This window comes from Lagenorhynchus albirostris, chromosome 4, assembly GCF_949774975.1.
Source record: "Lagenorhynchus albirostris chromosome 4, mLagAlb1.1, whole genome shotgun sequence".
NCBI lineage: Eukaryota > Metazoa > Chordata > Mammalia > Artiodactyla > Delphinidae > Lagenorhynchus > Lagenorhynchus albirostris.
Genome location: NC_083098.1, coordinates 30104899 through 30117827, shown reverse-complemented (window position 1 = coordinate 30117827; position 12929 = coordinate 30104899). Strand labels below are relative to the sequence as shown.

Below are 12929 nucleotides of genomic sequence, written 5' to 3'. Positions count from 1 at the left end.
TTTCAAAAATTTTCCAATTTCGTATCCTTTATCCCCTAGAAGGGGCTTTTGGAGAGGGGGTGGCAGTATTTCCTAAATAAGAGTGAAATCTTTATGTGAATAATCAAAACTTACAGTAAGTTGATGATTGAAACCTACACATTCTCCTTTCCAATACTGTTCACAAATTGTGACTCATTTTCTTGGTGATAGAGCTTTATACTGAGACTGTATGTTGTTGGAAGGAGCAGAGTTGGGAGAAAAGAGTGAATTTTTAGGTCCTAGTCTCTTTCTATGTAAATGACTTTAAACATGCTAGTAATTATCTTCATCTGAAAAAAATGAGTATGCCTTTTTTTTCAAAGAACATATATTACTCTAACCATAAGAAATTGGATGATAAATGCTATTTTTTTCAAATGAGGTTAATAACTCTTCCATTTTGAGAAAATTCCTTGAAGGTTTGTATTCTACATCACCTGGAGAGACTTTTAAAAGTGTATTGAAATTGTTGTTTTCTCTAGTTGATTTTTGTAATCCGTTCTAGATCTATGATCTGAAATGAGTGATTTTGCTTTGTCTTGAGACTATTTTAAGTTGTTGTAACAGGAGGTAGACCAGTTGTCATGAGAAGATAGTCTGAGATGTAGTTTCAGGGGGGGTGTAAAGATTATCATGATGATGTATAGATTATTTTATTTGGGTGGTATCTTTTTAATATTTTGGTTAGAACATTTAAATTTGAAGACAGAAGTACATAATTAAGGTAAGTAAAACTTACCTCAAAATTTTTTCTACTTTGTGAATAATTTCTCAGTTTCTAATGTATCAGTACTTTTGTTTCAGCCAAATGTCACCATTGTGGCCATTATTTATTAGTGTCAAAGAGCACAAAAATAAATATTATAGTTCTGTTTCCTCCTAATTTTGATTATTATCCTCATAGATATTGCCTTTGAGTTTCTGGCACATTTGTGACTGATTTTATAATTCCTCTGGTTTTTCTACTGTATGACAAAAATTATTATATACATTCTTTAATAACCATCAGATTTGACTTCACTCTCGAGCATTAGACTAGAATCTATTGTTACCTAATTTAGTAATAATTTTATAATGGCAGCTTAACATCTCTTATAATTTTAGTTGTTATCAAGAAGAATGACATCACTTAATTTGACTCAGAATTCAGAAGGATGGATGAATGAAAAATTAATAATTTACCACCTTTGCATAATACTGAAGCATAGAATATTAGAAGGATTGATGGCAGAAAAGGTTAACAAATTTTAGCAGCTTTCATTAGCTTTACACCGTCATATGTTTGTGGTGCTGACTGAAATAGGCTTTGTAGGAGATCTCAGTCTAGGGAACTAATTACTTGTGCCGATTGCCGCACTGATGAATAGACCTTCATTGTATCATTCCCCTGAAGACGAGGAGCAGCCTGTGATTCACGACTGCATCCTGGCTGATATTTGATAATAATTTTAACAGATAAATGTAGGTAGGCAGAATGATGAAGTGCCTATCCAAGCTTCATGACTATCAAAGCCATACACATAGCCATCTGTGTACCGCCTTTTCCCCACTCACCTAAGGAGAATTTTATATTATTAATTGAGTTCAAACAACTGTTTTCTTTTGCTTATATGTATCTTCTGTATGTATTTCTTATTTAATTTAAATGAAATCATAATACTAGTTTTCATTTAAAATGTGGACAGCAAAATAACAAAGAAGAATAAAAGAGCTTTTTAATTTTTCTTTTCGAGAACTGCAATTCTTATACTTTTTTGTATGCCATTTAGATTACTTTATATTTCTTCCTCTTTATGCATGATCAAAATCAACAAAGGAGATCTTTGCTGTTCCCTTGTCTCCCAGCATTCTCAGAAAAGAGCATAAGATTCCTATTGTTTTTTAAAAAATATCTTCTTTAAATAATGCACTATTTGTTATCTATGCTTTTATTAATCTGAGATCATTTTTAATCACTGAAGTACTTATTTACAAATCTATTTTGAATTTTTAAAGGTAGCATCTTTAAAACATCAAAATATGGGTAACTTTTATGTAGGTATTTTGGGACTATCAATTGGTCAAGGCTACTAATTTGTCAAAGCTGACAGGTAACATTTTATTAACTCATGAAATACAAGTGAGATTTTATTTTGCATTAGTCATTTTTTGCAGAAGTTTTGATTTTGAATTTTTAAATTTTATTATTGAAACTTAGAGGTTTTCATATTGTGTACCTTTAGTGAATAAATACATTCTGCGGAGATTTTTTTAAGGAAAATATTTTACAACATGCTAGATCACGATTAGTTAATAGGAGAGAAAGTTGACATTTATATATTGCCATGTAAAAGATCTACATAATTGGGGAAAATATAGTAGAACTTGAATTGTGTGAACCCTTTAAAAAATACATTTCTAAAAGTATGCTTTTGATATAGCAATTATTGCACATCATATAGCATGTAGTTTTTAATTAAATATAAAAACAGACTACATAAAACAGAAATCCAATCTGATTTGCGTGAATATAGATTGCTGTTTCACTCTATAGGAATGGTTTATTTAAAAACAGTAAATGGAAAAGAAATGCATTTTCTTGTGTTGTTCTAAGCCTCAGGGGCTAAATGTAATGAATATTTTAAGAGATTATTTTAATTAAATTCCTGCACATCTAAACAGAGTAATATTTTATTATCACATGCATAACCATGTAACTGAGATATTCATTAAAGTTAACACTTTCTGGACCAAGAATTCACGGTATGATTTACTGACCTTGTGCAAAAAGGCACAAATTAGGAAGAAAAATGAAGGGGGACAGACTTTGATTAATATAGGTAATGCTATACCATATTTATAATAGCCTTTTCCCTATTCTGGTTTATAAATGCAGCCACAGAGAAAGGTGCCCTGCTGAGGCTGAAATGAGGCTGAAATCAGAGCACATGCCACTAGAGTGTGGGGAAACTGATCACACTGTCAGCAATTCATTTCAAAATGATGTATTTAGTGCTCATTTCACCTTCCAAGAAAAAGGAAAAGGAGTTCCTTAGACTGGAAGGTGATATTGTTATTTTCAAGGACATACCTAAGTTAAAGATTGCAGAAAGGGGAGTGTGAGGTGGAGGGAGAATTAAGAGGAATGGGAGGAAAAAAAAGGCAGAGCAAACAAGGAGAGCTTTATGCAGAAATTCAGTGCTACCACGCTGTTTGATAATTGCTAACATATGTGGCTTCTCTGTTTCATTGTAGTCGTCCTCGTGAGTTCTGGCGCCTCGACTACTGGGAAGATGACTTGCGGCGCCGGCGACGATTTGTGCGTAACCCTCTAGGATCGACACATCCTGAAGCGACACTAAAAACAGCCGTGGAACATGGTCAGTGTATAAACCACTCCTTGCCAATAGCAGCAGGTACAGTACTTGGTAATGAAGAGCATAACTTCATTACTACAAGGTACTGTAAAATGGTCCAGTGCCACATTTCACAGTTACTCACCCCAGAAACAGAAGTTCAATTTTTTATAGTTAGTGTAGGGTCCTATTAAATTATGGTGTCAAATGTATTTATTTATTATGTTACACATGCAAAACTTACTTAACATAGACCCTTTGTTTCAGAGTAGGAAGATAAAATATTTCTCCTTTTAAGTGACACATTCAGCTTTGAGTAAATTAATCCAGGATGCCTGTCTTAAATCCATGAATATCAGAAAGACAGCATTTACAAACCAAATACGTTTCTAGGTTCTGTTGTGTGTATATGGTTTTCCCTCAACAATGGTATTTTAGCATGAGATGATGAAGCGGGAGAGCTGGTAATAAATGTCCAAGTGCTTAGATACTTTCTGAGCCTTGATTTGTAGATGGTTGTGATAGACGCCTCCTGGAAAAAGAGAATAGACATTATTTTCATATGTTCCTGTTCTGCATCATTTTGTTATCAGAGCTTAACAAAACATTTTCCCTTTTTTGATATAATGCATAGCACTATGATTCAGTTTAGGTAGAAGCCTGATGAGCAAATTGGAAAAACTGAAAAAGTCCTTTGGATTTGGTAATATACTCTCTTTGATCATAGGGTTTCACATAATGTTTTATAATTTTTGAAAGCCAATTAAGATTTATTGATTATGGGGGAAAATGTACCTCTCCATATTAAATTGTTTTTGATTTTATAAAATAAATATTGGTTAGTTTTAGTAAGATGAGAAATAGTTTTAATTTCCCTTTTTCAGGGTATTAGTTTAACATGCAGCAGCTTATGGTTAAATGATAGTATGTAGTATACAAAGTAGATGTTTCAGGAAGGATATTAAGAATTTAGATTACAAGTCTGTGATCTTAGGTTTGGCCTCAGTCAGGCAGCTTAACCTCTTGCACTCAGCCTTAAAGAGCCATTTCTGGAAGAAAATGTCCACAATATGTCATCAGATATAGCACCAAATGTGACATCAGTCCTTTAAAATAAATGATCATACAGAGAATAGTCAATAACAAAGTGATCTAAAAGCAATAATAGTTGCAGGGCCCTGCATCTTCAACTACAGGAGGTGGAGAAAGAGAAATAAGATGTAGAATTAATTGGGCCACTTTTGCTTTTAAGGTTCAAGTACTTTTTACGTGGTGCTATACATTTCAGAGTTATATATCTATTTTTATTTTTCTTTCATTTTGTTTTTGTTTTTTTGGCTTTGGTTAATGACCCTTACATTGAAAAAACTTAGCCTTTTCATATTTTATTCTTTTCAGTCAAAAAGATGTTACCATATGCACTTAAAATGTAATAAGTATCTTTCTGTCTTATTAACTGTCATTTAACATTGAGTTGTGAGTTCTGAAGTCTGTGAATGACAATACAAATATTTTTATGAAAAACTTTCCTTTTATAGCTGGAGAGGGGGACCTGGTTTCTAAAATTGCATATAGGCAAATTGTTAGTCCTTTATCCTGAAAGAAATAGCAGTAACTGAATTTAAAATTTGTTGTATAGATTTAATACAGAGCTTATTAAAATCATTTCAATCAAAAATAGTACATTTAACTTTGGGAAATTATGGGATTTTTCATAATGAATAAATTTTAATTTTGTTGTTGAACTTTACCTTTTAAAATAACATTATCATGTCAACTGTTTTAATGCTAAGAGTCTGATTTTTAAAAAAGATATTTATTAGCAATGCTTACTGTCATTGAATGCTTAAAATCCTATATAGGAGCAGATTTCACTGTAATTACTCTAAATAGTAATTGAAAGTTTAACGTAATATTAATGATATCTATGTTTTATTATGCACTTTTAAATTAAGAGAGAGAAGTAAAGTTTAGCATTTTATGTAATTCCATTCTATTTGGTAATATTTTATGCTAGTTTCATAATGATTAATATTTAAAGTACTCTGAAAGATTAAGAATATAAGTTTAAATCTGAAATATATTTTTAAAAACTAACTAAATGTGTAGTAGATGCTTCCAATTAAGGGGATATGTTATATTTAATATAACATTTTTTGAAAAAAGGTAAAAGCTCTAACTAATCATATTTTATATACTTTCAATGTTAAATAATAAAGAACTATTAGTTTTGGAACTCAGCACACAGATTGTAGTGTGGTATTTGATGTCGGCGTAATTTATGCTAATACATTAGGTAGGTGAAGAGCTTAATTTTTTAATGTTTTATTAATTAGAGTATCTTGTAGTTGACTTTTAATTTTGTGTTAATTGTGAAACTTTTTTTATCCTAACTTAACTACAATAAGGAAGCTAATAAAAATAAATATATTAAGAATCAAGAATGCAAAACAAAACAGTTAATGTGATCAAAAAGCATGTGAAATCATAGAATTTATCATGGATGAATACTATGCTTCAATGTTGAATTTGAATAATTAAAATAGATATTACTGAGGATAGTACGTCAGTTTCATACTATTTTATGACTTCTCACTTTTATTTGTAATTGATTTACAAACAGGACAGGAGACAGGACATTTTGAAAACACAGAACCTTAAAACATCACAAACTATATTTTTATTATCAAAGGAGGACATCTAAATAGAAATACTGTTGGAGATTAGTTATGTATTTTAGTAGTACAAGCCATCTATTTTATAGATTGATTTGATTTGAAGGAAAGCCTCTGGTGTAAGGGTGGCAGAGTAAATACCTGAAGAGTGATGTTCTCTGTTCAGGCGATCAATACCAGCCCCATGACTCTACTTCTGGCTACCTTCTAGTTAAAAACAAATTTTTTAATTCTGACAATTTAATTGCCCTTCCCAAGTTCACATTAACTTGCTTGGGGAAAAGAGCTTCAGGTAATTTTTCAAAGAGAGACCCTCCAAAGTGGTTATTTATAAAAGTCATTTTGTAATGGGAGAATTCTTTAACTTTGTAGAAACTGAGTCATATTTTTAAATTAAAATTAATACTTCCTCTTATGATTAAATATACTTTATGGAAATTAGCAGCAGGAAGCAGAGGTGCGTATGTGATTCTTGAGGGCATTTTCTCCAATTTTATAGTTTTAAAATTTAGTAGAAATCAGCTGTAATGATTTGTAACATTCTCCTAATGCACAGAGACCAGTTTGTCAGTTATTTATTATCAGAGCATCTTAGATCTGAAAAGAACCTAAGGCTAAAGTCTAGTCTAACTTTATTCTTTACAGATAAGGAAACTGAGGAAACAAAAGTCCAACATAATTCTTGGTAGATATAGAGCTAAATCCCAAGTTACCTGATGACTAGTCAGATTTTCTTATCATTGTGCTATGCTGTCTTCTAAAATTCATTGTTAAATATAATGGGAATTTTATATTCAAATTAAAGCCATGTAAAAAATGTTTTAAATGGTGAAAAGATTGATTTTAATTCAAACGCTAAAGCAGTTTAGCACTGGAATCCTATTGAATTTAAGACATTTTTATTTTGTAGAGAATGTGCGTGCAAATAGAAGTATATGAGGAGTATTTAACATAGTTTTAAAAGTATCTTGCAATCACATGGAATGATACAAGTAACTCATTTGATTTTCTAGGAATGACAGACCATGTAAAGATCCTAAATCATGTCATTCTCTCATATCTTCAGTAATGCCAGATACTACTGCTTCCTTCTTAGGATCAAATACACTAGGTTCTTTATCTAAAACTTTTGAGAAATCCATGGTCATTAGGAGATGAACTTGGCTTGTTCTCCTAATTATCCTTTGTAGTTTCACTAATTTTTCTAGAGTAAATTTTCTTGACCTTGGAAATTGCATAAACTATAAAGGGAAATTAGTTGAGGACAATAGTTGTATATAAGGTATTCTTTATGTGTTGTGTTCAGAATAAGCAGTTATGGTATGTACTGCACATCACACTAAGTGTACACTCATTTTATGTACAGTTGAGGTCACTTTGTTATCCCAGTAGTTATCTTTTTTTTTAATTAACAAAGTGGCTAATTCTTAATGTATCAATTTTTTTTTTACTATAATACGGGCTATTGATAATTCCAGTTCACTTGCACAGTGGACTTCTAAAAAGGGATTTATATATCATAGGTAGAACAGTTTTCTGTTTTAATTTTACTTACCTAGTCTGTGTTGCATAGATAAATCAACTCCTGCCCAGAGCTAGCTCTAAAGAACTTGAACTTTACATTTTGAGGACCAGCTTTTCTCTGAGCCCTCTCATTGCTCTTAGCCTCAGTGAATCACAAGTTACGTTTCAAAGAAAACATTTTTTACAGATTTCTCCAATTTTATATAACAGTTGCAGTTTGGTTATTAAGTTAGGCTAAATATTAAATCCGAATAATATATGAGATTAGTGAAGGCAATTTGTTGATAGTGATATGAAAAATTTAAGCAGTTATCATGTTTGGTAATAATTTCATTAACCAGAAAAGATCTGAATCAAGCTTTAAAATTGAACCAAAAAGTATATTTTGACTTCATCCAATTAACTTTTATACAAGTGTAGGATATATTCACAGAAAATATTAAAATAATTGATTCTTGTTTTAATGGTTGATTGAGTATAAGACAAACAAAATTTAAAACTACGCTTTTCCCAGCACATATAAATATGATAATTATCTTTTATTTTATGCTTGGGACAGTTTTGTTCTAATTTTGAAAAAAAAAGTTCTTTAGCAGAAAGCTATTAGACCACTGAGAATTGAACACCAGCGCATGTGGTGTGTATTAGAGTACTGTTGGTAATTTTACTGCTGCTAACTTAAAATCCTCAAGGGGGAGTTAATTACAGGAAAACCATTCTAAATATCAGTAAGCTGCATATTTTCCATGACAAGAGCTTTTTCAGTTGAGGTTGAACAATTCCAGAATCTGAGCTTGTAAAAATAAGTAAATAAATAAAAGTGGTGTTTGTATGCATACAGTAGACCTATAGTACTTAAAATTTTTTCATAAAATTTTAATTCAAAAGCTATTGTGTTTTAATTTGTTGTCAGCATGATGAGAACATATTTAAAATTTAAAAATTTCAGTTGGAAGGGATAAATTATTTTTAGTGGTCATTGAAATGAATGTAATTTATTTACTGAGCTATTTTAAACCATTGTGTATTGCCACTGACTATTCTTACTGTCATTTTTTGTAAATGTTTTCAGATTAAAGAGTGTTTTCCTTCTTTTTTTCTTTCAAATAAGCTTGGTGTACTTCAGGACATGTATGGCAATAATCAGAGAATGTAATGATCGAGCTGTTGAATTTAGTTTTTTCTGATGTGTTTGGCCTATGCTCATCAAATTTAGGTTTGGAAATGAATATGTTTTTATTCTGTACTTATTTATTATAATCCTGACTTAAGCTTTTTAAAATGCATTATGAGAAACGTAAGAATTAGTAAACTAACCAGTAAATTACAATAGACATTCATATTTGTATATTGGTTATTTTCACTTTCTATGGCATAGTGGTTAGAAGCCCAGATTCTGGTGCCACGCTGACTGGATTTGAATCCTGACTCTACTTATCACCAGCTGTGTTGCCTTGAGCAAGTTATATAACCTCTCTGAGCCTGTTTGCTTATGCGTAAAGGAGAATTTAGCAGAGGGTATATGAGAATTGAGTTAAATGTGTAAAGTGCTTTGAATACTTTGGCATTTAATAATATTGAATACTTTGGTGTATTTAATATTAGCATTATTATTATTTCTGCTTTGATGAAGGAATTATAAACCCAGGAAATGAGGATGTAGCATACTGATTTTGTACTAAAATCTGACTGGCAACTGTTAATTTATTATAATTTACGTTATAACAAACTATAGAAGATGGTGATTTCTCTCATGTTTCTCAGTGACCAATTTATTTTTAGTAAAATTGATAGTAAATTGAAAAAGATCTTGTTTGGGCTAAGAGCAATGTTTGTGATTTCAAGGTAAGGAAATATAAATGCTTGAAATATAAACAATGATATAAAAACTCATACTCCTATTTTCCTAAAAATCAGTGTTTTTTGGGTATATTTCTTTATAGCATTTAAGAAAATGGAGCCATTTCAATTAGATACTTTTAGTTCTTTTCAAATATTTATTGAGACCTTCATATGTGTGCAGCATACTATGCTGTATGTGGGTATGAAGGAAAATAAGATTTTATTCATCCATAGAGAGTATTCAAAGCTAAATATAGAAAGCCTCTTCCTGTGACTTCCTTATTTAATAGAAAGCTTCTATGTTCTTTTAAGTAGTGCCATAAGTATTAGATATAAATGATATACATGGTGAACTTACAATAAATATGGTAAAAATAAACTTTTACCTTTAACATTATCAAATAACCATACCTATTAAACTCAGAGAAGCTTTGATTTGTCTAGTTAACGAGGTAAGATACATGTAGTTTAACTATTTAGAATAAATTATATAGATAAATATTAGTCATGTTACTGCAAACTGAGTGCTTTATCCTTTCTGGGTTTGGGGCCTTATGCCTAGGCTGATACTGCAGTGGAGCAAAAAGCCTAGCCATCTTATTTCTATATCAATAGCTGTTGCCTGGTGGATCAGGTGCTTTACCTCTGGAATTTCCCTAGCTGGAGACTGGGAATGTCAGTAGTGTAATGAGGATTCTAAATTTCCCTTATGTGACACTATGCACTTTTAAAACTTCCAGTCCAGAAGTTAATATCTGCTTTTATGTATTTCTTAAGGAGAAAGCTGCTCAAAGCAATGGGAGTCACCTTGGAGGGATATGGGGTTTTGACGTCAGAATTTGGAGTCTCAGTGTTGACTCCTTTCAGCTGTCCCCTGCTCCTCTTTCTGGTTCCGTTGGTGGCTGTAGGTGCTCCGCAGAGCTGCTTCTTTACTCTCTATATTTGCTGTACCCTTTCCCTCCTTCCTTCCCTTCGGCTGCCTTGTCACAGTGCCTTTGAGTCTGGCGCTGCTGCTCTCCACAGGCTGCTCCAGTTCAGGCGGTGTGAGGCTCTTTGCCCAGATGCCTCTCATCCCAGGCTTTCTGTTATGTTTGCCCCCGGGGTGTCTTAGCCCTTTAGTTTAAACACATGGAGGAGGTGGTGTTTGAGCCTCCACTTAGTTTCCACACTGCCTTGCTCTTGGAGATTTGTATAAGGGCTGGAGCAGGGCTGTGGGTGGGGTGAAATGTGGGCAAGGTTAGCGTGAAGGAAAGAGGGAGGATGGAGTAAGAGGAAGAGCATGCTGCTTCTAAGAGCTGCTGTAGCTTTATTAGTGTCAGATATGGCTGCAGAATCTCGCCTAAATCCTCACTGGCTGTGGATCTCTCTTAGCTCTGTATTTATGCATTCTCCTTCACAGCCACACCCCAACCATTTTAGAATGTTTGTCATTATAATATTATTCACAGGAATAAATCAGTATTCCTTGTTTTTCAGTGTTAAGCAGGTATTGTTTCCAAAACTAAGTTCTGATTTTTTTTTCTACTAACAAATTTCAAAACAATGTGCTGCTTTTGAACCCTCTTCTGCCCTAAATATAAGTAAATAAAAGGCTTAGTGAGCAGTGCAAGGGTCAGATTTAATGGGATTAGGGTTCTTGTTCAAGGTAACATTAGACTAGGTTTGGGGAATCATGGTTGTCAGAAGGAGCGTGTGGGCTATCCTGATCACTTTCCCCACCCTGGATGACTCTGGGTAAAAACAATTGACCATCTTGGGCCACCTATCCTTACCTCGGTTCCCTGCCCCTCGGCCATGGTGCTCTTCCCAGACCTGATGGACAGCTTTGTTTCCTTTTCATTTCAGCTGCAGATGAAGATATTCTTGCTAAAGGAAAACAGTCCATCAAGAGTCAGGCTTTAGGAAATCAGAACTCAGAAAACGAGATCCTCCTGGAAGGCGACGACGATACTCTGTCATCCATGGACGAGAAAGATTTAGAGAATCCCACCGGTAAATTCAGGGGTCATGCACATACTTCAGCTAGCTCTGAGCCAACACGCATCTAATTACTTACTTTTTCAGCTCTGCCTGAAAAAGCAGGACTACTTTACACCCACAATTACATTAAATGAAGATTGTTTTTGTTCTTCTAAACATTTCCTCCCAATCTTCAGTAGTTTCCCTGTCATTTTTCTATTCTGTTTACCCTACTCATCTTTTTCTTTTATGAATAATCTTTACTGAAAAAGAAAAAAAGTACAAAAACAGCAACAACAAAACAAACTTGCTTCACCCATCTAATGGGAGTTACCTAAGCTCTACAAAATGAGAGCTGTAAGTAAAATTATGCCAGTTGCTTTGTAAATAAAGCTTGGAGGTAGATGAGCTATTTGCTTTGATATACAGGTCTTAGGGAACATGCTGCATATACATTTAACTCTCAAAAAATCCATTCCAAGAATGCTATGGCTTTTCACAGGATTCACATATTTTATCTGATGTAGCAATTTTTGATTTGCGCTCAGCAGATTTTCAGTTTTACTTCCCTTATGGGAAAAAATCTCTTGTTTAGCTTGAAATTTTAGTCATTCATTAAATACCTTTTTTTCTTTAATGCCTGTGGCTCTGTCCCTCAAGGAGGAAAGTCTGAAAGATTCTACATCTTCAATAGATGAAAGTTACATAATCTACTATTTTGATAATTTAAAAGGCGTGAAAAATCTTCTATTTAGTGACATATCTGCAACCATGAAATGAATGATAATGAAAAGCAAAAACAGGTGATGGCATCTTCTCTGATGGTAAATCTCTCTGTAAAGTAAAATAAAATTAATTGAAGCTTACTGTTAAGGGATTTGGGGCAGGAGTAGAGAGTAAGGTGGACACTGCTATTCTCTGGTCTTTTCCTTCACATCCATTTACTCATTTCCTCCTCCTTTATTTTGCTTCTATTCTTGCTACTAGTAATACATTCATACAGTAATAGAGGTGAAAGGGGAGTTTAATTATATAATCTTGACAATGGAAATAGGATTAAGAAGTAATCCACACTAATAAAGTGGTGTGGGTTAGAAATGAAGTGGAAATTGTCAGGGGTCTTCTGTAGGACCTAGGCTGCCCTAGCTCCTGCAGCTGTCTGCTTACCCTGTAATTGAATGTCTGAGAATGATTGAAAAAATGTTATTTCTTCTCAGGATTACATGCTAATGTACGGAGGGCAAAGGAGACAGCAAAAGAACACATAGCTGCTTATTTCATCCATTTATAGGGATGAGCTTTGGGAAATCATGGCTGTTCTGCAGTTATCTGCTGCCCATCTGCAAACACAATGTATTTGTACATTGGGAATAGAGGGCAAAACCTGCTCTGATCTCTGCAGAGCATCCCTCCTATTGTCCCGCTGGCACACATTAAGATTGATGTGAGATTAAGGACCAACACCCTTCTAACAATCGATGGAAATGTCAATTCATCTGAATTTTGAAACACTTATTCACCCATTGATTACCTGAATAGGTGTACCGTGTTTATAGGCACTATATTAATTCAG

The 12929-nt window shown here is 33.1% G+C and overlaps 1 protein-coding gene across 4 annotated transcripts in view; it reads left to right on the top strand.

Moving 5' to 3' along the window:
• LRBA (LPS responsive beige-like anchor protein) overlaps positions 1-12929 on the top strand; it is a 730232-nt gene that overhangs the window by 412769 nt on the left and 304534 nt on the right. For 3 of the 4 annotated variants that reach the window (XM_060147738.1, XM_060147737.1, XM_060147734.1), the window contains 2 exons: positions 3256-3380; positions 11243-11389. In XM_060147738.1, coding sequence (XP_060003721.1) covers positions 3256-3380; positions 11243-11389 — 272 coding nt within the window. Of the gene's footprint in view, positions 1-3045; positions 3065-3255; positions 3381-11242; positions 11390-12929 lie in introns of those variants that run through there. The other variant, XM_060147735.1, reaches the window with a different exon arrangement.